At 45.7% G+C, this 24,459-nt stretch overlaps 2 protein-coding genes across 3 annotated transcripts; one reads left to right on the top strand and one right to left on the bottom strand.

Annotated features, from left to right (window-relative positions):
• Positions 1-2,695: 2,695 nt before the first annotated feature.
• On the top strand, positions 2,696-5,377 carry LOC120689770 (DDB1- and CUL4-associated factor 8-like). Its single transcript, XM_039972169.1, has 5 exons — positions 2,696-2,943; positions 3,373-3,624; positions 3,708-3,851; positions 3,937-4,662; positions 4,952-5,377. The coding sequence occupies exons 1-5, from the start codon at positions 2,809-2,811 to the stop codon at positions 5,183-5,185; spliced, it is 1,491 nt and encodes a 496-aa protein (XP_039828103.1). The 5' UTR covers positions 2,696-2,808; the 3' UTR covers positions 5,186-5,377.
• A 1,026-nt stretch (positions 5,378-6,403) lies between these two features.
• Positions 6,404-11,637, bottom strand: LOC120689771 (hippocampus abundant transcript 1 protein-like). 2 transcript variants are annotated; one of them, XR_005681436.1, is made up of 14 exons: positions 11,219-11,637; positions 9,762-9,873; positions 9,539-9,651; positions 9,320-9,442; positions 9,026-9,234; positions 8,554-8,629; positions 8,257-8,343; positions 8,066-8,146; positions 7,942-7,974; positions 7,805-7,858; positions 7,671-7,712; positions 7,434-7,512; positions 6,893-7,305; positions 6,404-6,788 (listed from the first exon to the last, which is right to left on the bottom strand). XR_005681436.1 is itself a non-coding variant. In XM_039972170.1 (14 exons), exons 1-14 carry the CDS (start codon positions 11,381-11,383, stop codon positions 6,723-6,725), a joined length of 1,311 nt encoding a protein of 436 aa, XP_039828104.1. In that variant the 5' UTR covers positions 11,384-11,629; the 3' UTR covers positions 6,404-6,722. The 2 variants fall into 2 exon arrangements, 1 of the variants encoding a protein (XP_039828104.1); XM_039972170.1 differs by having other exon boundaries at positions 6,893-6,963; positions 11,219-11,629.
• Between the last annotated feature and the right edge of the window lie 12,822 nt (positions 11,638-24,459).

Raw genomic sequence — 24,459 nt, 5'->3', positions numbered from 1 at the left:
TAGATTGGTTACAAGCTTAGTTTTGTCTAGATCCACATATTCGTGGGTTTGTACATCGTTATCTTGCACGTGTCGGCTTAAGATCTAGCCGTCTAGTTGCATACCTGTATCGGCAGCTCATTGTCGATTCCCTGTAGATCGCCTTTATTATACGCTTTTTTATACCCGATCTGTTGTCATTTTCTGTATCAGCAGAGCCTTGCCGATACGCCGCGTGAGAGTGATTCGGAAATCCAGCCGATACACTCTTGAATTTGACTGTTTGTTGTTTCCTTGTCAATTTACAGGTCAAATTGACTGGCACGCCTTGGTTTGAATCAAGTGCAGTCCGAACTTGGCGTACGGGGATCTCGGGCTTGGTGTGTGATCGTTTCGCGTCAACAGTAGGAACCAAAGAACTGAACTTTGTACGGTGATTTGGAAGAGTATAATCCATTTGAAGTCCATTTCCACGTAATCTGATTTGGCAAGTCTGAAAAATGAACTCCTTGCACCACTTCCCACAGATATATGAACTCTGACATCTCAATTGCCATCGACATTCGCCGAAGTCCTCTCATCCAGATTCGGTTCTCCACCTCATCCCTGAGTTTGAGTCCCTTCCTCCATGCTAGCTTATATAAATTTGGTGCCAGATCTCTCGGGGCATTCCCATTCACCCAGGTCGAGTCCCAGAACACTGCGGTTTGCCCATCGCCCACTGTGACCGTCGTGCAAGAACGGAAAAGCTGCTTATCAACTTTAGAACAGAGAACCGGTGAGCCAACCCAAGGCCGATCAGGATCAACCCAACTGAACCAGAGCCATCTCAGGCTCAACGCCCGACTGAATTTATCCAGATCTAACACACCAAGGCCCCCATTTGCTTTAGGTTTCTTACGGGTGTCCCAAGCAACCAAGCATTGACTTCCTTTAGCCTGAGATGTCCCATTCCATAAGAAGCCCCGACGAATCTTATCAATCTTCTTCAGAGCCCACTTCTTGAGGTCAAAGACGGTCAGGAAGTATACTGGCATAGATGAAAGCACCGAATTAACCAGCATCAAACGACCAGCTCTATTGATGAATGAACCTTTCCAAGTTGATAACTGATTAGCCACCTTGTCAATTACAGGTTGAATATCAAGCCTTCTCAGCTGTCTAGTATGCAGTGGCAGACCAAGATAATTGCAAGGGAAATCTTTTATTGGACATTGAAACCCCATCATGACATCCTCCAAGTTGTAGCCCTCACATCTTATAGGAAATACAACACATTTGGAAATATTGATGTACAGTCCCGAAGCTTGCCCAAACATGTTCAAAATATCTACCACCAACTGCACCTCCTCCTTGACTGGATTAAAAAAAAAACGCCGCATCATCAGCGTAGAGGCTAGCACGCAATTTAGTGACACTTGCACCCAAAGGCGACAAGAGTCCTTCCGTAGTCGCAATGTAAAATAGCCTCTGGAGCGGTTCCATGGCAATGATGAATGACATTGGGGATAGCAGATCACCCTGCCGGAGACCCGTGAAATGCTTGAACCACTTGCCCCTGGAACCATTCAGGAGTACATATGTGGAACTTGTTGCAAGGAGAATAGAGACCCAAGCCCGCCATTTTGGTTGGAAACCAAACTGCTCCAAAACTTCCATTAGAAAGTCCCACCTGACGCTGTCAAAAGCTTTTGCTATATCAAGTTTTAGGAACAATCCTGGTCGCTTGCGCCGTTGTAGATCTTTAATCAAGTTCTCTGTATATAGGAAGTTATCTTGAATGCTCCGTCTCCTAATGAAGGCACTTTGTGCTCTTGAAATCAGGTCATTCAGCACCAAGGATAACCTGGTCGCAAGGATCTTGGAGAAGAGCATAGCAATGGAGTGTGTCAAACTGATAGGCCGAAAATCCCCTAGGCAACGTGCATCTTGTTTTTTGGGGACCAAGACCATATGAGCTTTGTTGAGCTGATGAAAGTGTTGATCATGTTGCTGATGAAAGTAGGACAGAGCTGCCATAATATACTCTTTGATGACAAACCAACTCCTTTTGAAAAAGATTACAATGAACCTATCCGGACCTGGCGCTTTATCTGTAGCCAGATCATCTATGACAGCCTTCACTTCCTCCTCCGAGAACCTGTCTTCCAAATGTGTGTGCAAAAATTTTTGGGAACTAAACACTGGACTCACTGTATCAGCTACTTTGGTCCTGATGTTTTCCCATCAGAGAGCAACCGAGGAATCTCATTACCAAAGAAAGCAACCGAGCTAAAAGGTGAACAACTACATCACAATAAAAACAGTGCTGAGAGTAAAAGTTTTGAGGGCATTGCAGATGATTAAATTAAAAGGGACAGTTCTGCTACTACCTACTATGCTAACCTTCTCACAATGTAAAGTTCAAAGCCATAGACACTGGCTGAAAGCCTGCCGCTTGAATTGCCCATGAAGCTGTCTGTAGGGTGGTTCAGTGAAAGGATTCAGAGAGCAACGCGGTTGATCCGTAGTAGTATCTACAGCGCCGTTGCATCAAGATGTGTACTGGGCCCGCTTGGAAGCTGGAACACCCCTGCTATTCACCGCGAAGTTCTTGCCCAGCCACTGACAGGTGGCCCGTCCCGCACAAAGCCGTAGACAACCCCGTCTCCACGACACGTGTGCGTCTCATCGGCCGCGGGTAAACCCTCCTTTTTTTTCGGGGGGGAACGGGAACCCTCGTGTTCCGGTAGCAATCTACGCTCCGGCTCCTTTCGTTTCCACCCCGTTCCTCTGCGCCCCCTTCGGCTTCTCCAGGACTCGTGCTCGCCCCCACCGCACCCCGTCACCATGCGCCGCCCGTGGAGGCACCCGGCGCCGGCGGCAGCCGCCGGCGCGCGGCGCCACGGCGCGGCGGACCTCTGCTTCCGCGAGGTCGGGGACCTCCTCCCCCGCCATTTCGCCCGCCGCGCGGCCGGCTCCGAGGTCGGTCGGTTCCCCAGCCTCCCTTCTTCCCCCGCGGCCGCGCCTTCCTAATCCCCCATCACCCTCGCGTCTCGATCCGTGTCGTGGGGGGCGGATCGGCGCGCGCAGCGGCACGCGATCGGGCTGGGCAGCGGGCCTGTTCTATGGCGTGGCCTGCTCTCGGGGCCGGGGCGCCTTGCGCTAATTGGGGCATTCGGTGTTCCGTTTAGCTGGTGGATTCGAAGCATTGTAGGCGGTGCTAGTTGCTGCGATTTTGCGTGTAGCCTTGGTGTTTGTTTGACGAATTGGTCATTTGGCTCCATTAGAGTTATTCAGCAGCACTATCCGAATTTCGAGCTCATCGCTAGCTTTTTCCCTACCAGCTTAATCAGAGTAAATGAATACTGGATGCATTTGTTGTGGGTTGCTGATGGAATTACCTCCTTGCAGGACCTTGTGATGCGGTTCCAGATTCACTGGAAGCTTGATAGGCACACGGGCTGCGTCAACACAGTGGGCTTCAATGAGGTCGGTGACACCCTCATATCAGGGTCCGACGACCAGATGGTGATGCTGTGGGACTGGGACACTGGCGCCGTCAAATTGGAGTTCCATTCAGGCCATGGTGGCAACGTGTTCCAGGCACGCTTCATGCCCTGCACAGATGATCGGACCATTGTCACTTGTGCTGCCGATGGCGAGGTTGGCGCGCATATGATCTTGCATACCCATTTAGTTGATCATATTATCTCTATCATCCTCAGTAATCTTTCTGCCACTATCAGGTGAGACTCGCCAAGGTACAGGATGGTGGAGATGTGTCCACTACATTGCTTGGTGAACATGGGGGAAGGGCTCATAATTTGGCTGTAGAGCCTGGTAGCCCTTATATCTTTTACAGCTGTGGCGAGGATGGCCTTGTTCAACATGTGAGCCATTAAATAAGTGCAGTACTTCATATGCTTATAAACGGACCTATAACCAAGTATAATTAGCCATTGCTTTCGTGTGCAGTTTGATCTCAGAACAAACACAGCCACAAAACTATTCCTCTGCAGAAGTTCTTTAAGGAAATCAGGATTCTCCTCCTGTGTTCACCTTAATGCGATTGCAATAGATCCGAGGAACCCAAATCTTTTTGCCGTTGGAGGAAGCAATGCATATGCTCGTGTGTATGACATCCGCAAGCACAAGTGGGATGGGTCATCTGATTTTGGTCACCCATCTGACTGCTATTGTCCACCACATCTTGTTGACGATAAACGTGTTGGGGTAACAGGGTTAGCATTCTCTCACTTGAGTGAGTTGCTTGTATCTTATAATGAAGAAAATATTTACCTATTTCCCAAAAATGGAGGACTGGGATCTGACCCAATCTCATCTATCAAGATTGGAGCAAATGAAGGTTACAAATCAACAATGACTGCATCTGGACAAGATATTGCTCAACCTGCACCTCAGGTATATGTTGGTCATCGCAATCGTGAAACTGTGAAGCGTGTGACTTTCATTGGGCCAAATGATGAATACGTTGCTAGTGGGTCAGACTGTGGTCGGATATTTATTTGGAGAAAGGGAGATGGTAGGTTTTTACGAGCCATGGAGGGTGATGAGTGCATAGTGAATTGCATTGAGCCACATCCTCATGATATGACAATTGCAAGCAGTGGAATTGATAATGATGTAAAAATGTGGACTCCCTCTGCCATCGAGCGAGCACCTGTGGTAAATATTGAGGAGGTAATATCCCCTGTTTGGGACATCTCTGTCTCTCCTTATCATCTCTACTTCCAGTCAGCCTATATCCTCCACATACATGTAGTATTAAGCATTACTATTAGACGTAGATATAGTATCGAGTGGGCAATCTGTTTGTCAAGATGCAATACTTATTTCATGGTCAATCAGAGGCATTAGTACATTACTTCTCACTCCACTCTTTACAGTTCAGCATCATCCATTTTCCTTTGATATGTAAAAGCTAAATATTTACGATTCACGTGAGTACATTCTTGTTTGACTGCTCCAGTTGAGACCTCGCAAGAGAAGAGCCAAGCTTTGGAACTTTGACTTACCAGAGCTGTTTATCCGGCACTTACTGGCATCAGAGCGTAGGCAACAATCAACTGAAGAAGATTCATCGGAGGACCTTGAGGACAGCACAGGATTACTTAGGCTAGTACTACGTGCTGCTGATGGAAGTGTGTCATCGACTGATGATGAAGACATCTCTGATGGCTCTGAAGAGTTTACAGTCAACTGATCTGTTGTCCAACTTTCAGGGCCATTTCAAAATTGTACATATACATTAATAAGTTATCACACTCTTATGAATGATATAGCAGCAAAGTGTGGTTTAGTAGCTTGTCGTTTCTATGCTATAGGTATGTGTTCCGGAGGCCATTTTAATGAAAATTTTGAGTTGTGCTAGTTGTGAGCCAGCATCTTATGAAAATCTGCCATGGTGTTGCATCATTTCAATTTTTTTTCTGACAGAAAAATTATGTGGTTTATCGCTGTCAATCTCACCTTACTTGATGTGTGTTCTTGCACGTAGTAGTACATTTACTTAGTGGCAATGTCCTGTGCTGATTTCACAGACCCATTGAGCTTCATTTCCACTTTGCTGTTTATATAACTTACTGATTACTGATACCAAATGCTGTAAATTTTTTTTGCTGTGTGAGAATGTTTTGGGTCCCTGCAGGGAGTAGTTTTTTCGGTTCTTATTCTTCTCAACTGCAACATTCTGGTTTTGTTCTTCGGCATTGCAAGCATGGACAAGCATTTTTTGTTTACTTAACTCGAAACAAGTATCCACTGGCATTACTTCCTGCATAATAGCCATCAATAGAAATATTGTGAGGCTTAATCATATCATTTCACTGAATCAATCTGTTTGCAGCATGAGTTTCTTGTGCTGATCGCTGCTAATTAATAGGATGAAAAGATTGAAGGTTCATCAGTTCTTCGGTATTATTGGGCTAAACAATAATCATTGTTAGAGGAACAGTGATGAACTTAGAACCATGGATTGTGTAAATGAATGAGGAATTCACGGAAATAGTGCAGTTGTGTACATGTGAGATCAAGAAAAACAAAAGAACAGAGGAACAATGATGAACTTAGAGCCATGGATTATGTAAAGGAACAAGGAATTCACAGAAGTGTATTTGCTATGCACTTTCACACATGGGAGATCAAGAAAAAGAAAACATCAGCATTAACAGGTCAGTACTCTTCATCAATTTCTCGGTATTCTTCTATTAGTAATGTTTCAGGACACAAGGTTTATGACATAACATAACATTATTAAAAGCTTGGTCACATACTCACATTATTCTGCGGGAAAGACACCTGAAGCCCGAGCTAGAAAGGCATTATTATTTTGTAAAAACCTGCCGTACTTTATCTATCGATTATTCGAGATAGACATTAAGATCAGGAAGACTGAAATAGTGGAACTATTGAGCACGGCTTGTAACAGCATTACTCAGGAGTCAAGCATTGAGCCTTACATTCTCAATGAGGCAACAATTTAGGAAAGTCTGTTACAAGTATGTATGTACTCAAACATCTGAAGTTTTTCTGACGTTTTACATCAGTACCCGCTGTCCATGTTAATCAACTAACAGTGGAGTAGCGTGCAAATTATATGTAATGCTAACTACATAAAACTTCACAATGGCTATTGACAGTGGTTAGTAGATGATAGAAGATTAATGGTACACATGTAGAAACTATGTACAGTACATGCATATATCCACGATTTTTTTCTTCCAGAGCGGTCTTTGGCTCATCTATTTCCTATCTGGCCGCTGTACTTCAGCTGGCCTCATACTTATGCTTGTTGCAAGCGCTACCAGCTGCAAAAACAGCAGTAAAGCAAAAAGTTAACATCAAGTGGTTATTACATGATGAACAAAACAGCTTTATTGTGGCAATAGAAATATTCAACTTATGAGCCTACCGTTGCAAATCCGGCACAGGCAAGGCTGAAACCTTTTAAGTAGAAAGGCGTAGCTTCTGATAGACACCAGGCTGTCAGGCCAAAGGGAGACAAATTATGTCTAGAAATACTTGGCCAAGCTCACGAGTAGGAAACAAAGAAACAGTGCTATTTTTGAAGGGAGAAGGCCGTCAATGAGAAATTGGACAGCAGACTTTGTCGATGAAGCAAGGCTCCAAGCTCATAGGATCAAGGATAGCAATAGACAGGAGTTCCTTAACTGGATCAACCTTGTGCAAATTTAGTTCTTTTCTTTAGTTGTTCTTTTGAGTTTTCTCTCCCTTTTGGGCACTTGGTGTCCCTGGGAGCTTTGCTTCTTACAGTTTCTTCTCTTTCGTATATAATATATAATACCACAGTGGGGGTCTCCCCCGCTGTACAGTTTCAAAAAAAACGAGTAGGAAATTAGTATGAAAAAAGAATCTGAAGAACTTATTCTTAGTTGAGATGTTAACTTATTCTTAGTTGAGATGCGTTAGTAAAGACAACATCAGGTACATACCTGTGAGTGGAGTAAAAATTAGAGGAGATATCACATTTGCAGTTGAGCTTATTCCAGTGATACACCCTTGGACCATTCCCTTGATTACAAGTAAAAAATTAAATCATGCAAAAGAGTTGCTGGTATATTGTGGAAAATAAGCAGCTTCCATTTGATTTGTGAAGAAATTCCATTTGCATTAATATATACTGGGTCATCAGAAACTATCAGCTGCCAGTGATGGACGTGTGACTATACCTGCTCAAAAGGTCCCACTTTCTTTGATATGATGCTCCTTATCTGTTGAAACATAGTCAATAAAAAAGATTTGTTCATATGGTTTAATGAACCAAAAACATTTGACTAAGGGGACATTAACATGTGTTACTTACACATGGGGTGACCAGCATGCTTAATATTACACAACTTGCAGCAAGATAAGGGACCTTCAAAAACCACGCATGACATAAAATTTATCAGAACTACTGCCAACCAAAATCTCATGGGGGGAAAAAGTACACTTGCATACCCAGAACGACCATGCGATGCTGTATAGGAATGCCTGCAGCATCAACACCAGAACAAATGAAAATAGTTATCACCAAAATTTATTCAGAAACAGATATGACGATCCAACGAATGAGCATCCTTACGTGCCCACAGCTCGCTGTAAGTGCTATGATAAGTAGCTTCTGTTCACCTAGCTTTGGCACTAGAAGTGGCATCACAGTTAGCTGTATCACAATTTTACACGGCTTTAGATGCAGTCAAGTAAAATTTGAGCACGATGTAGTCACAATTAGTTACTGTGGAAAATACTACTCCGTATGAGAGAAAATTGTACCTGTGAGAAGCTTCCTGTAATGCCAATAATAAGTAGCAAATTGGCATACTGGTTCTTGCTATAATGGAATTTCGCCTTCAGAAAATACTGCATTTGTATCCCACAAGGCAGAAGAGTTAGAAGCAACTTTCAAAGACACCCATCAGGTGTATATGGCAATTCCCGGTTTTGACATTGAAACATAAGTTTTGTGCATGCATCTGCGCAATGAATTCTTTCAGAACTGCATAGCATTTACACCATGATAATTTACATGTTCATCTTAGATGTGTATTTTGTACCAGAAAAGAGATGTACCAATAGTGTGTTTAGCTGGCCTGCGTCGCCAAGGCCATGGAAAAATGTGACGACTGCGGCTCTCGAGAAGGTTGAGCTGCAAGTTGTTTGGAGAATTCAGGAGGTGAATTGAGAGAAGCATATCATCTTGCATTCTTTTTTAATTATCTATCTGTAGCTTTGCCAATATTATAGATCAGCGCCATGAGTGGCGTGCTCTAAAAGAAACGTGCCTGAAGGTGCATCAGTATCTAAAAAGTTCATCTGTTATGTGATTTTAACCTCAGCATGTTGACGGTGTTGCCATCAGTATCTAAAAAGTTCAGCATGTTGAAATTTTAACCTCAGCATGTTCACATAGCTAGAGTGGATTTTGCTTACGGTTCTGGTTCTGCTACTAATACGCTTCGCAATGCAGGAATCCGCGACAGCTTTCAGAAGATCTCAAGAGGCCATCAGGAGTTCAGACAGTCGAAGGCTCAACAGACGTCACCTGCTGGTAAGAAGGGCGGCTATCTCCGACAGCGATGGTGCTTTGCGAAGAGGCGGGAGCTTCGGCGACAGCTCCTCACTGCTGGAGGAGGGAATGCAGAGCGGCCGGGAGGCCTCCTCGTCGCAGCTGCACGAGGAGGCTCCGCCGTCCGTCTCCTGGAGGAAGGCCTTCATGTACACGGCCGTCGCCACCGCTGCCACTGCGGCGACCTGCAGCGCCAGAAGAATGCAGTTGGGTGACTCGGGTCCACCGGATGCCGAGGATCACCGCCGGCGTGTGTTCTCGGACGCAGACCTGGCACGTTGACGAGACGGGGAGGAAGCGGGCTGCTATGGTGCTGGCAACGAAGCCGGCGCTGCAGACGCCGGTGAACACGCCGAACGCCGCCGCGCGCCGCGCCTCCGGTACCCTGTCAGCCTGCAGCAGGGAAGAACGAAGATGTTCAGCGCAGCAATCCAGCCAAGGTACTGTCTGTTGGTGACGCCAGCTCGAGGCGGGGACGTGCTGAGATACCACGTAAGCAAGGGAGAGGCACATCATGCTGCCCTCGCAGACCGTCGCCGTCAGGGTCTCGGTGATGTAGTACGCGTAGAAGTAGCCCCTGGTCCGGCCGTACGCCAGGATGCCTTGTCGGAGGGGAGAACAGGTCAGTCCACACGACCACAAAGGTGCTACGTAGTGTAACATTCAGAGAGGAATGTTCAGCTGTGTAACGTGCAAAAGGTGGTTGGATTACCCAGGGGGACGATGGACGCCGTCGCCGGGAGCGCCAGCAGCGCCTTCCGGCCGTACCTGTCCGACAGGTTGCCGACGACCGGCGTCAGCACCAGCGCGCCCAGGCCCGTAACCTGCATCAACATTCAGACAGCGGTTGGACGACACGGCCATGTCGAGTACGGAGAGAAGCATCATGGGACCTGTGGCATTGCGGCAGACATGCATGCCCCACTTTTCAACCGACGTGAAGGCACGCGTGTTCCGTCGTGTGCCCCGCTCGTCGGGCGGTGCGCGTCGGCGTCGCGGGCATGCGCGGTGCCGTCAACTTTTTTTTTTTTTTGCCTCTCTCTCCCGATGACATGATGGAGGAAGCGGAGGCCGGCGTAGTGCCATGGTGGTGTCGCCGGCACGCCTGGCGGTGGTCCGAGTCCGAGAGCAATCGGGCATCCGAGTTCACTGGTGGCCGGTCGGTCGATCGATGGATGCGTCGCCGTCGCCCCTCGCTTGGCCGGCAGATTGGACAGGCATTACCGCCGCTGGAAAAGTCGCGTGACTCTTTTGTTAACTTTACCGGTTACCACCTTCTTGGGGACGGCGCGTGGTTTGTTTTTTGACATATCGGGCGAAGTAAAAGTGTGGTCGGTGCGAGTGCGACGTTGGTTAACAAAGGCGCCGGCCGCTGGGATTCGGACGTGGACAGAATCCGGTGCGTGCGTGGTAGAAATCGCCGCGTGACGTACGGCGACCAACCGACCACCACACACCGTGCACCGGTTCTCGAGTGCAGGGTACTGGAAGTTACCCGGTCCGGGGCTCGACCTCCGACCAAAAAAAAAAGAAAAAAGAAAAAAAAGGGAAAGAAAAAGAAAAAGAAAAAACGTTTCTAGAGCAGAGGTGAGATGACCGACACGGCCGTTAGTGTGTCATCAGCACTCGTCACCGAGAGTACGCCGGGGGAAACGGCGCCGGCCAACTGCCGTTCTCTCGCTCTCCGCTCAAGTAAAAAAAAATAGTGCGTCGTCTCAATAAAAACTCGCTTTCGACTTGTTAATGCGAGGGCACTGTGGGGTGAGGGCGATCGGTGTGGCGATTAGCTGATGGCTGTAATAAGGGACTGCGAATGGGTGCTCAGTGGAGCTTCCACTCTCCAGTCTCATGGCATCTCCGCGTGTGTGTTCTCGGAAACGAGGTGAGCCGTATCTGAAGATCACTTCTTCAGAGCAGGAAGCGCAAGCATAACTGCTCCAAGAAGATTCCAGGAAACACAAGGAAAAGCAAATTCATGTTCTATGCTAATCTGTGTGACTTAAAGTTTTGATCAGCCAAGTGTACCGCAGATGGCTTGCAAATAATAAAAGATCAGCATCGTTGGTGGGTGGCCAGAGGTTTAGCATGTAAGAAAAAGTGACAGGATCGAGCGGGAGCGGACCATGGATGAGGAGGACGATCTCAGAGGTAGTAGTAGCTGTAGCTTACAGCTTGCTGGAGCCCGGTGAGGTAGATGGCGAGGGAGCACTCGTCGCGGCCGGGGCAGAGCGCCCCCATGGTGACGTCGGTGATCACCGGCCCGACCATGTAGGCGGCGAAGCAGAAGAGGAAGGCGAACACCAGCAGGTGCCCCAGCTCCGCCACCTCCTCCATTCCTCTCCTCCTCCTCCTCCTCCTCCTTCCTCCTAGCTAGCGACGCCCCTCGCTCCTTTTCTGCCTACTATACGCTAGCAGCTCGCTCGACGCCACTGGACCCTGCTCCCTCTCTTTCTTTCTCCCACCTTATATGTGCTTGGTGACGCAAGGCAGCAGTGTGGCCACGGTAACTACTGGTCATGAGTAGCTAGCTAGCTAGCAACGTCTCAACCCTCAAATGTTAGGGACGGAGGCCGATGGGTCGAGATGCTCTTTCTTAACGCAACAAGCAAGGTAAGAAATTCGATCGCGTCCTCCAAAGGAAAAAGTAAACAAAGGTGATGAAACCTTGCTGGATAGCTTTTTTCCGGTGGAAGATTAACCGGAGAAATAAAGGTGTCATTAGTGGGTTCAAAAAAGCGGCTACTAGCAGCGATTGAAAATTGGGGTATATTTATTTATTTATTTGCCCACGACGAAAGAAATCGGTATATGCCTATATATATGGACACGCTTCTGGCTTTCACCTTGCCTTACTTTCTCTTTTTTTTCATACTTAACTTGATGTTCGGTGGGTTCAAGTTGAAGGGTAGCCTGGTTTTTAAAATTCAAAGTATTGGCAGCATCTATCCATGAGGTGTTAGATATCTAGGCAATTTTCGGTATATTTTAATTCCAAATATTAATATCAATTTCATGATATAGATGAGTGATAATGTGTGTACAAGATATGTGCATGTGTTCATGTTATTCTCACTAATAAGCATGAACAAAGAATTAAACCAGAGTAGGTTTAGTAAGTACCCCAAGGCGGGACCAGTGCCGGAGGCACCGGTTGCGCCGTTACCAGCTGGAATAGACATGCTATTCGACTGGTCTTGCTCGAAGTAGCCGAACTATGTCGATGCAGGAAGATGTTCGCAGTGCAGTCCCACGAACGGTTACGCCGGGAAGTAGACGAAGGAGTCGTTCAGGGAGCGAGCAGTCGCGTCAAGACGCTCCCCAAAAACCTAATTGCCCGCGTCCCGTGCAGGACCTTCAGCGAGCAGAGGTTCCGGAGGCCCTGCTCTCGCTAGACCTGTGCGCGCAGTGCTAGCGGTGGGGAAGGCAGAAAGAAGCTGAGGGAGAAGGGAGAGGTCTCCTGAAGAGGAGTACCTGGATGAGTGCTTGAGATGAGTGAGGATGAGAGGAGAGGGTGCTGGTTTATATAGGCACGATAGGCCTCAGGTTCAACGAATTTGGACGTCATGAATGGCTTTGATGAGCGGCAGTTAATGTGCCTCAGGTTCAACGAACCTGGACGTCGTAAAGAGCCTTCAATGTCCGGTCATTAGTGACGACAATAACCCTCTGTTTTAATACTCTTTACTGCAAAACATCCTTCTCATCTCAGCACATCACGTCGCACCGCACCGCACCGCACCAGCACCTGCACGTCACGTCCGGCCGCGCACGCGCACGCGCACCGCACCGCCCGTCCGGCCGGCCGGCCGCGCCGCGCCGCGCCTCGTCTCGGCCACGGCCCGGCCCGGCCCGGCGAGGCGAGCGAGCGCGCGCGCGCGTGTGGTTCACCGTCCTCCTCTTACCGGCTTCACAAGTGGTGTACACGAAGTCCACCTTTTAAGTCGGTTGAGATCCTCCTCAATTCCCGGTATGGAATTAAGCATTGATTCCCTAGCATTAATAGTTGGCTTTAAATTTTTTTAATGCTTTAGAAGTAATGGGCCAAGCCCATTACTCCAACAATCCCCACCAAGAAATTCAAGCCACACTAGAAATACCCTCATTGATATACCAGTATTCGACAGAGACTGTTAAGTTGAACTTCCATCTAGGACAAAAGCTACACTTATTCACAACTGTGCAATGGACTATGCCTTGAATTGCCAGTTTTGTGCAAACAAGTTTGACCAGAGCCCTACACTGGTACTAGGCTGCAAAAGCATCCCCGCGGTTTGGAGCTTATAAGTCATACTCCAGGTCCTTCATGAGTTTCTAGAGAATACCCAATTCTCATAGACCATGACCAGTGGTCAAACTCATATAGATGTGTTCCTTTCAGATGTTCTGTAGGACAACATCTTTGTTTCAAGAAAACAACTCATTTGTTTAAAAGAAACCACCTGGCACACATTAAGGTATAGACCAATCTGCCATACAGATTAGAAGAGAAATGCACCTTATACACAGAATGAGCCATTTTCACAAAGGTTCTCTTCTCACAGTCAAACTTTAGTTTGTTTCACCATCCTAATTCACGGGATCTCCGATCACATAGGACAGGTTTCCACTATAGAATGACTCACGTGGGTCTCAAACCCAATTCCATAGATGCATTGTCTATCACATTTCGTGACAGATTTCAACCGCCTTTTCACATGTCTAGATGACTTCATGTTATCCTTTGAACTATTCACCTTGACAATTACCGTTTGATTGTCACAATTCATTAGGATTGCCGGTAACGGTTTTTCAACTATCGGCAAGTCCATAAGGAGCTCACGAAGCCACTCAGCCTCAACAGTGGCGGTATCTAATGCTGTGAGTTCTGCTTCCATAGTTGACCTCGTTAAGATGGTCTGCTTGCAAGACTTCCAGGAAACAGCTCCACCACCAAGTGTAAACACATATCCACTTGTGGCCTTTACCTCATCAGCATCAGAAATCCAATTTGAATCACTATACCCTTCTAGTACCCTTGGGTACCCGGTGTAGTGAATTCCATAGTTCATTGTCCCCTTCAGATAGCGCATTACTCTTTCAAGAGCCTTCCAATGATCATCTCCCGGGTTTGAAACAAACCGGCTCAGTTTGCTTACAGCAAACGAGATGTCAGGTCTTGTAGCGCTCGCTAAATACATTAATGAACCAATGATCTGAGAATATCTCAGCTGATCTCGCATTATCCTTTTGTTCTTTCTAAGAATTAAACTGGCATCATATGATGTTGAGACAGGTTTATAGTCGCTATAACCAAAGCGACTTAACACCTTCTCCACATAGTGAGACTGTGTAAGAATCACCCCACCATTGATCTCTTTTACCAGTTTTATATTAAGGATAACATCAGCTTCTCCCAGATCCTTCATCTCAAAATTTTGAGATAAAAACTCTTTGACTTCCTTAATCACATTAAGGCTAGTGCCAAAGATCAGTATGTCATCCACATACAAGCACAAAATCACTCCTTCAGCCCCACCATAGCGATAGTACACACATCTGTCAGCTTCGTTCACAACAAAGCCGGCAGAGGTCAAAGTTCTATCAAACTTTTCATGCCACTGCTTAGGCGCTTGCTTGAGACCATATAAAGATTTTAACAACTTACAAACCATTCCTTCTTGACCCTTTGATACAAACCCATCCGGCTGATCCATATAGATCTCCTCTTCTAACTCTCCATTGAGGAAAGCTGTCTTAACGTACATCTGATGAACGAGAAGACCATAAGAGGCTGCCAGGGAAAGTAACACTCGAATTGTGGTCAATCGGACAACTGGTGAATAAGTGTCAAAGAAATCTTCTCCTTCTTTTTGGGTATAACCCTTGGCCACAAGCCTAGCCTTGTACTTTTCAATAGTACCATCTGGCCTAAGCTTTTTCTTGAACACCCACTTGCATCCAACCGGTTTACATCCATAAGGACGTTCAACGACCTCCCAGGTTCCATTAGACATAATAGAATCCATCTCACTCCTTACTGCTTCCTTCCAATAGTCAGCATCAGGAGATGAATATGCCTCTTCAATGGTTCTGGGTGTATCATCTATGAGGTATACAATGAAATCATCACCAAAAGACTTTACAGTCCTTTGTCTCTTGCTCTTTCTCGGAGCATCATTGTTATCCTCCTCAGAATTTTCTACAAGTGTATGTTCATTGTGTTCTATCGGCTTAGCAGAGCCATCATCCTCGATGAACTCTTGCCTAGATGAACTTGTTTCATCTCTCATGGGAAAAATATTTTCAAAAAATGTAGCATCTCTGGACTCCATTATAGTACCAACATGCATGTCAGGTACTCCAGATTTCACTATTAAAAATCTATATCCAACGCTGTGAATAGCATAACCTAGAAAGATACAATCCACAGTTTTAGATCCAAGCTTACGTTTCTTGGTTATTGGCACACTCACTTTTGCCAAACAACCCCATGTACGTAAGTATGACAGTGTTGGCCTTTTCTTCTCCCATTCCTCGAATGGAGTTATCTCTTTATTCTTTGTAGGAACACGGTTTAGGACATGACATGCAGTCAATATAGCCTCACCCCACCATTCCTTGGAAAGTCCCGCTGTATCTAACATGGCGTTAACCAAATCCGTTAGAGTACGGTTCTTTCTTTCGGCAACCCCATTTGACTGAGGTGAATAGGGAGGCGTCCTTTCATGAATAATACCATGTTCCTCGCAGAATAAAGTAAATAAATTTGAGAAATACTCGCCACCACGATCTGACCTAACTTTTTTGATCTTTCTCTCAAGTTGGTTTTCTACTTCAGCTTTATAGATTTTAAAGTAGTGTAAAGCTTCATCTTTTGACTTCAACAAATAGATGTAACAAAATCTAGTACTATCATCAATCAAAGTCATGAAATATTTTTTACCACCTTTTGTCAACACTCCATTCATTTCGCACAAATCGGAATGAATTAATTCTAAGGGTGCCAAGCTCCTTGCCTCCGCGGTCTTATGAGGCTTACGAGTTTGTTTTGATTCAACACATACATGACACTTAGAATTTTTGACAAAAGTGAACTTTGGAATTAAGCTCAAATTAGCTAAGCGCATCATACAACCAAAATTAACGTGACAAAGCCTCGAATGCCAAACATTTGTTTCATCAACGTTAATAACATTGTATGCAATTTTATTACAAACATCTGACAAAGAAAGACGGAACAAGCCTCCGCTTTCATAACCTTTTCCAACAAAAGTACCAAACTTAGACAAGATACATTTATTGGACTCAAAGACTAATTTGAAACCATCTCTACACAGTAGAGAGCCGCTGACTAAATTCTTCTTGATGGTGGGGACATGCTGCACGTTCTTCAGCTGCACGGTCTTCCCCGAAGTAAACTTCAGATTTACCGTACCAACACCAAGAACACGCGCATGTGATCCGTTCCCCATCAGCAAGGAGGAAGTCCCGCCGGTCTGGTAAGAAGAGAACAAAGAAGCATCATCACAAACATGAATATTAGCACCAGTGTCAACCCACCACTCGGGTGAACCAAAGACTGAAAGAACAGTAGGTAATAAATTACCGTACCCCGAAGTTCCTCCAGGCTCGCTAATAACCATGTTGGCGGAGTCGTTGCCTTTGCGGTTCGGACACTTTGCAGCAAAGTGATCCGTACTAGCGCACACATAGCAAGCTCACGTCTTCTTCTTCTTCTTAAAAGTGGTTGTCTTCTTAGTCTTTGGTTGGTTCTGCGGTGGCTTTTTCTTGTTCTTGTGGGAGTTGTTCTTCTGAACAAGATTGGCACTTGAAGCACCAACAACTCCTTTCCCACGTATGTCCTTTGCTCTCGCCTTCTCCTCAACATCAAGAGTCCCTATGAGTCCATCTATTGTGAACTCCTGTCTCTTGTTTTTAGAAAAGTAGCAAAGTCCCTCCAAGAAGGTGGCAGCTTAGAGATTATACCTCCGGCCACAAACTTATTGGGTAACACACATGGGGACTCTTTGCTGCAATTTTTGAGATCTTTTGCCAGAGTATGTATTTCATGAGCCTGTTCCACTACAGAACGGTCTTCGACCATCCTGTACTCAAGGAACTGCTCCATGATATACAACTCACTCCCGGCGTCAGATACTCCATATTGAGCCTCAAGAGCATCCCACAATACTTTTCCAGTTGGCAGCCGGATATAAGAATCCACCAGGTTATCACCAAGAACACTAATGATCAAGCCTCGAAAGAGGATATCAGCCTCATCGAACGCACTCCCTTCCTCTGGAGAGAATTGTTCAGGCTTACCCTCTTTCACATGGATCACTCTCGATAGTGTTAACCACAGTATAAGCCGCTCTTGCCAACGTTTGTAATTTGAACCATCAAAAGGTGGTGGTTTGATTGATGCAGCAAAGCTAGATACCAAAAGCCTATTAACACAATTAGGTTTTTGGATTGTTAGATATCTAGGCAATTTTTGGTATATTTTAATTCCAAATATTAATATCAATTTCATAATATAGATGAGTGATAATGTGAGTACAAGATATGTGCATGTGTTCATGTTATTCTGACTAATAAGCATGAACAAAGAATTAAACCAGAGTAGGTTTAGTAAGTACCCCAAGGCGGGACCAGTGCCGGAGGCACCGGTTGCGCCGTTACTAGCTGGAATAGACATGCTATTCGACTGGTCTTGCTCGAAGTAGCCGAACTATGTCGATGCAGGAAGATGTTCGCAGTGCAGTCCCACGAACGGTTACGCCGGGAAGTAGACGAAGGAGTCGTTCAGGGAGCGAGCAGTCGCGTCAAGACGCTCCCCAAAAACCTAATTGCCCGCGTCCCGTGCAGGACCTTCAGCGAGCAGAGGTTCCGGAGGCACTGCTCTCGCTAGACCTATGCGCGCAGTGCTAGCGGTGGGGAAGGCAGAAAGCAGCTGAGGGAGAAGGGAGAGGTCTCCTGAAGAGGAGTACCTGGATGAGTGCTTGAGATGAGTGAGGATGAGAGGAGAGGGTGCTGGTTTATATAGGCACGATATGCCTCAGGTTCAACGAACCTGGACGTCATGAATGGCTTTGATGAGCGGCAGTTAATGTGCCTCAGGTTCAACGAACCTGGACATCTTAAAGAGCCTTCAATGTCCGGTCATTAGTGACGACATTAACCCTCTGTTTTAATACTCTTTACTGCAAAACATCCTTCTCATCTCAGCACATCACGTCGCACCGCACCGCACCGCACCGCCCGTCCGGCCGGCCGGCCGCGCCGCGCCGCGCCTCGTCTCGGCCTCGGCCACGGCCACGGCCCGGCGAGGCGAGCGAGCGCGCGCGCGCGTGTGGTTCACCGTCCTCCTCTTACCGGCTTCACAAGTGGTGTACACGAAGTCCACCTTTTAAGTCGGTTGAGATCCTACAAAATTCTCGGTACGGAATTAAATATTGATTCCCTAGCATTAATAGTGGGCTTTAAATTCTTTTAATGCTTTAGAAGTAATGGGCCAAGCCCATTACTCCAACATGAGGAACACGAAACTTATACAGACACAAGCGACAGCAAGGATCATATCGGATCGAGGGATGTTTTTTGTCACAGCAAAAAAAGGGAAGAAAATAAAATTTCCCGCCGGGCCCCACCTGTCAGCCTCCCCTTCCCTCCCTTCTCTCTGTTCCGCTCGGCGCCGCGCGCACGCGTCGCCCGTCGCCGATGTTCATCCTCGCGAGACGTGCCACGTGCCGGCCATCTTCGCGTTCCGTGCCGCCCCTTCACTCTTCCCCTCGCCCTCTCCTTATCCGTGCCCGACCGGCCCTCTTCCCCGCCCCAAACCCTAGCCATTCCCCACCATTGTTGCCGCCGCCCCGAGCTCCCGTCGCCGCCGCGATTCGCCGCCCTCGGTGAGCCGTAGCTCGATTCCGCGCGGGGAGAGCTTCTCCTCCCTTCCCTCGCTCGATTTCGCCCCTCACCCGACCCCCCCCCCCCCGCTGTGTAGGGCCGCCGTCGTGCCGGTCCGCCCGCCGCTGCCCATCCCCGTCGCGCCACCTCCTCACCGCCGCTCCCCACCCACGCTGTCGCTGGTGCGGTTCGCCTCCATCCCCTCCGCACCGTGCGCGCGCCCCCGGCCTCTTTCTGGCCTCGCCTCGCCGTGCCGCCTTGCGCTGCGCTGCCGCTGCCGTCACCGCGTGCGACATGCGCGCGCGCGTGGCGCGCCACGCGCGTCGTGGCCGCGCCCACGCCGCGGTCAAGGCCCGGCCTGGGTGGGGCGCCTGCCCGTGGGGCCCACCTGTCGGCCTCTGGCTGACGGGTGTGGCCGGATCCGGGTGTACCCAGCAATTTTGTTAGGGTTTTTTTTAGGATTTATTTATCTGCAACTTTGTAAAATCCCTATAAATTCATGTATAGCTCCAAAAATTATGAAACTTGTTTTGTTGGATTCCTCTAGCTTAGATCTACTTAGGAAAAATATTGTTTTGCATGTTACTTTGTTGTAGATTTATTTATAGTTTTATCTTGCAAAAGTGATTTTAATGCTTAGTTATTTGTATGTTGCTCTAAAAATGCCAAACTAAATTTTGTTAGACTCATTGTGAGGTGTTGTTTTCAGTGGTGCAACTTGTTCACATGTTTCCTTGTTGTTTATCAATGTTTTAGCTTGTTTTCTTATACTTTGTCTGAAAATGGTTTAATATAGAACTTTTTTCTGGAAAGTGAGAAAATAGTAAAACCAGATTTGTTGGCTTTTTTTCATGCTTAGTATCTTAGATAATTTTCTTGAATTTGTTTAGTTTAGTTTGCATTTCTTTTCTGTTTTACCTTGTTTAGAGTGGCTGAAAACTTATATATTTATGATTAATTCTAGAAAAATGGTTTTGCTGCAAAACCAATTTTCATGAGTTATTTGCAATGTTCTCTGCATTCTCAAATTGTTTCGTGATTTATGCTTGTTGTTAAGTTCATTTCTTAATTCTTGCATCGCATTCATGCATAATAGTGATCGAGCCGTCGGAGAACGAACCCGTGGAGCCCGCCGAGTCCGTTGAGCCCGAGTCTGGAGTCCCGTTCGTGGTCGAGTCTGAAGTTAACCCAGGCAAGCAGCTAATCATATTCCTTGCACCTATCTAATCTGTTTTAGTTTAGCTATTACACTTGGGTATTGTTGGGCTATATATATATAGTATGTATGTATTGCATTTTTATACCTATTTTTATGCATAATCCATCCTTGATTTGTTATCCCTATTCTTGGCACTAGTTAGATAGTTAATTACTTAACTTGACTAGATGCTTAGCCCTGCTTAGAATACTTCTATTGCTCGCTAGACAGGAATGGTTTGGATGATCACACTTACCGATAATCCTTGATCGCACTGGTTCGGTTTGGGTGGTGATGAAGTGGAAATACCGAGATTCGAGCGGAATGTTAGGGCCTAGAGAATGAAATCACATGGGCATAGTCCGCTTGGATCGATTAAGGACCGAGTGGACGACGTCGGTTTTGAGCACCTTTCCGTGCTACCACATATCCAATATAATGGAACGGATAAGCCAAATACCTTCTTTGACTTGATCATTGATGTGCAGTCCTAGATACGTGGCTACGGGCTATGCAGAGAGGCTTAGTGTGTCCCCAGGTGGACCTATGTGTAGGAAAGTTTAGATCTGTCCCTGGTGGAACTAAGTCTCTACTCGTAATCTAGGTATGAGGTTCAATGATCGAGCCATGTTGGGAACGGTTAACGCGAGTACCCCCTGATCCAACTTTGGCCAATTGGGTGAGTCGCATGGTCCTTGCGTCGTGTGGGTAAAGTAGTACACCCTTGCAAGGTTATAATCAATTCGAATTGACGCACTCTCGGTTATGAGCAAGCTCTTTATCCCATGAACTCCTCATAGAATTTCGGTTATGTTGGGAATGGTTCATGTTACAGCTATGATCAATTATAGATTATTTTACTCTCTTAATCAACTAAAAGTGTTTGGGGTTGGGCAAGATTAATTAATCCTGATAGGTGATAGTGTAGAGAGCTAATGCTTATGCAATAATTACTTAATCTTAAAGCTTTTACTTGAGCCAATATATGATCCTTGTTTATGTAATCGCGTAAGTCTTGCGGAGTACCTTTTGTACTCAGGGTGCTTTCTAAACCTAGTTGCAGGTGAGCCGGAAGTGGTGTTCGGCCACTTCTACCCTGCTGATCCAAACGCGGGGGAAGAGTAGGTCGTGGTGGTTGTGGTGTTGTCCTTGAGCAAGGCATCATCACTTTAGTAACTCTTTATCGTAATTGAGTTTCGTGAGAGCATGTAAATACAATAAACTTTATGTTTCTGTTTAATATGACTTTCGTGAGCCCAAAGCTTGTAAGTGAAGTTTGAAACCCACCTATATTGATCTTGTAATGTTAAGTTGTGAACTCTGTTAATATAAAACTGCTCTTTGTGGATTATTAGCGATGTATTCGATTGTAAACGGTATGTGTATATGCTGATTCTGGACGTATGTTGGAGCACATACCGGGACTACCGGATTTGATATTATTATGGATGAATGACGTGTCGGTTATTCGTGTCTCTAGATGTGGGATAACATGTGGCACGCTCTCCGGCAAGCACGTGTTAACTCTCATATAGATGATAATGACCGGCGGTTCGTTTAAAATAGTATCAAATTGGGCGGTTCTCACATTTTTTACATTTAATTTGGAAAAAGAAGACTACACCTTTTCGTTTCATTTTGTGGAAGACTAAACGAAAGACTAAAGGAGCTACTGTGCATGGGCCAGTGGGTGTGATTAGTGTACACGTGACGTGTCTAGTATGGGAGCTTCGGATCTGTACGGTAGCGGGTGCCAGAAGTTGGCGAGTCTTGGCACGCACTGGGCTAGCTTTCGGTTCGTCACTGTCTGGGCATCACTACTAGTAGTGTGCGTGTACTCGGTGCGGCTGCGGCTGAAGGAGTAGTTAGTGCCCGGGAGCTGCGACTCGTACTTGATCTCGCCCTTAGCTTAGTGACCAAACATTGGCAGCATAGCGCGCCATGTGACCCGAGGGAAACGAAATGAACGAGGATGGGCGACGAGAATGGGGAGGTCAGGACAGGCCGTTCCGGACTTGCATTGCCCGATGCGGCGATGCGCCGACTGTACTCGCTGGCACGCGGTGCCGTCGTCTTGCACGCTCCTGTGTTCGCGTCTTGCGCCCGTCTATTGGACCATTGCGGCCCACGCTTCTTTCCCTTTTCTTCTCTTTAGTTATGCCTCATTATCCCTTTTATGTTCCTTTCATTCTTTTTTTTTTCTCTTTCTTGCCGCCTTTCTACTTTCTAACCCTCAAGCAGTTTTCTTCTCTGGTTTGTAATTTTTATTGTCAACTCATATCACCAATCTGTATTTATACTTTACTTGTTTTTCTTGTTGCTCGGGGCAATGTCTATTTTCTATCGAAACATTTTTTTCATGTCTAGAATATTTTGCCCCTAAAGATGAAACATTTTAACCTGTATTTTAGGAACAAATCACAAATACAGTTGTAGATGTATAATATGATGGTTTTTCAAAATAAAAGTTTTACTATGGAACAACTTATATATAGTTCTGAAACATTAAGATAGAATATCCCTTTTTATGAAATTTGACCATTATTTTACTGAGCAGATCCTGTTTTTCTTTTCAAATTGGAGCACTTATGTTGAAATCATTGAGTTAGATGGAAAATGTTGGCATGAATACTGTATTTAAAAAAAACATTTCCAATAGTGTTTACTACGTTTTCATTGAAACCCACTGAGTTAGAAAATGTAGGCCATTTATCGTAAGTCGAACTTTTCTAGTTTTGATCAAATCATAGAAATCAGTTAGAGTAGTTTGTTAAATTTGGGAGTCTTTTTCACTACTATAAAAATAATTTGTAGCAACGCCCTAATTTTTTTCAGGGCTGGGTCAAAATGTAACCCATTGGTACAAATAGAGCAAAGTTACCGTAGTATTTGATCCGCCCCTATCATTTTTAGGGGTAGGTGACGCCATCACCCACCCCTACAAATGGGCGATCTACAACTTTGTAGTTGAAATTTTTTCATTTGAGGTCATTTAATGGTTCAAAATATTATTATAAGTTCTCTAATAGCTATAACTATACAGTATCTCATATAACTCAAGTCATACTTTGAGGTTTTCACCATCTTAACCATTATATACAGTTAAACATACTTGTCATATTTGTTTTCATTTCTATAGTTTACAATAACCGTAGTGTAGAAGTTTCAATTTTTTTATTTGTTTTTCTATATGTAAAGATTTAAATGAGTTTTCGAATAAAATAGAAAAATATTTCTAGGGGTGGGTGGTGGCGTCATCCGCCCCTGAAAAATGATTTTTGGGGGCAGGTGATGGCGTCACCCGCCCCTATTAATTAACTTCTGAGTTAATATAAAAGAGTAGCATAGCCCATGAAGTCACAAGTGATTGTGTGGTGTGGTGGTAAGGAAGGCACGTACGAGGCTTATTTTTTGGATATGGATTTGTAAGGGTGGGTCATGCCATGACCCTTCTCTAAAAGTCAATCTCTAGAGGCGGGTCATGTGGTGCATTATCCACCTCTAAAAATAGTATTTTTAGTTACGAAAACTAGGAGCGGGTACCGTACCCGTTTCTAAAAATATATTTTTATCCGCCTCTAAAAATGATTTATATAGTAGTGTTTAGTGCATTATTCGTAACATTGATCAAAGCTAGAAAATGACCTACATGACAACAAAATATCAGAAGGTGTAACATTCATTTACTTTAAGTTTTCGAGAAGTACCTACACACAACTGGAGTACTAGCATTTTCATGGTGATTAGCCAGAAGCAAACGAGCCATTGGTGGAGACATATTTGCCCAAAAAGAGGCTAAAGTGCTTGAAAATTGGTTTATTTATTTGCCAACGACGAGGAGCAAGAAATGCGAGCGAGGTACGTGGACACGGTGTCTGGCTTAATTTTCACCATCTCTTCCTACTCTGATATCTAAACTTGGCATGCAACGCAGTCAGATTAGGCGTAGCGTTTTGGACATAACTAGGGGTGATAAAAGGCCCAAAATTTTGAATTAGAAAATCTAAGAGCCGGACCCTAAAAAGATCGGACTCTAATCTTATATAATTTTAAGTTAAAAAATTTAAGGGCTTTGATGAGCTGTGAAGAGGCCACTAGAGCCATAGCCCATTACCACCACATAACTCGTCGCGTTTCTTCTGTGAGGCTCGCGTGTCATTTCTACTGACGCACGCAGCGAAGCATCGAGTGTCGCTGAAGAATCGACGACGTTCTGAATTTGGTAACAGGATGGTAGGCCTTTCCTAAAGAAACGCAGTTGGTGAGATTAGGTGCCGCGTGATGCCAATGTTTTTTTGTTTCTACAGGCGCCACGTCAGCAAAGCCG

This window comes from Panicum virgatum, chromosome 9N (assembly GCF_016808335.1).
Source record: "Panicum virgatum strain AP13 chromosome 9N, P.virgatum_v5, whole genome shotgun sequence".
Taxonomy (NCBI): Eukaryota; Viridiplantae; Streptophyta; class Magnoliopsida; order Poales; family Poaceae; genus Panicum; species Panicum virgatum.
The sequence above is the reverse complement of the archived record's forward strand: the minus strand, read 5'-3'. Positions and strand labels throughout refer to the sequence as shown.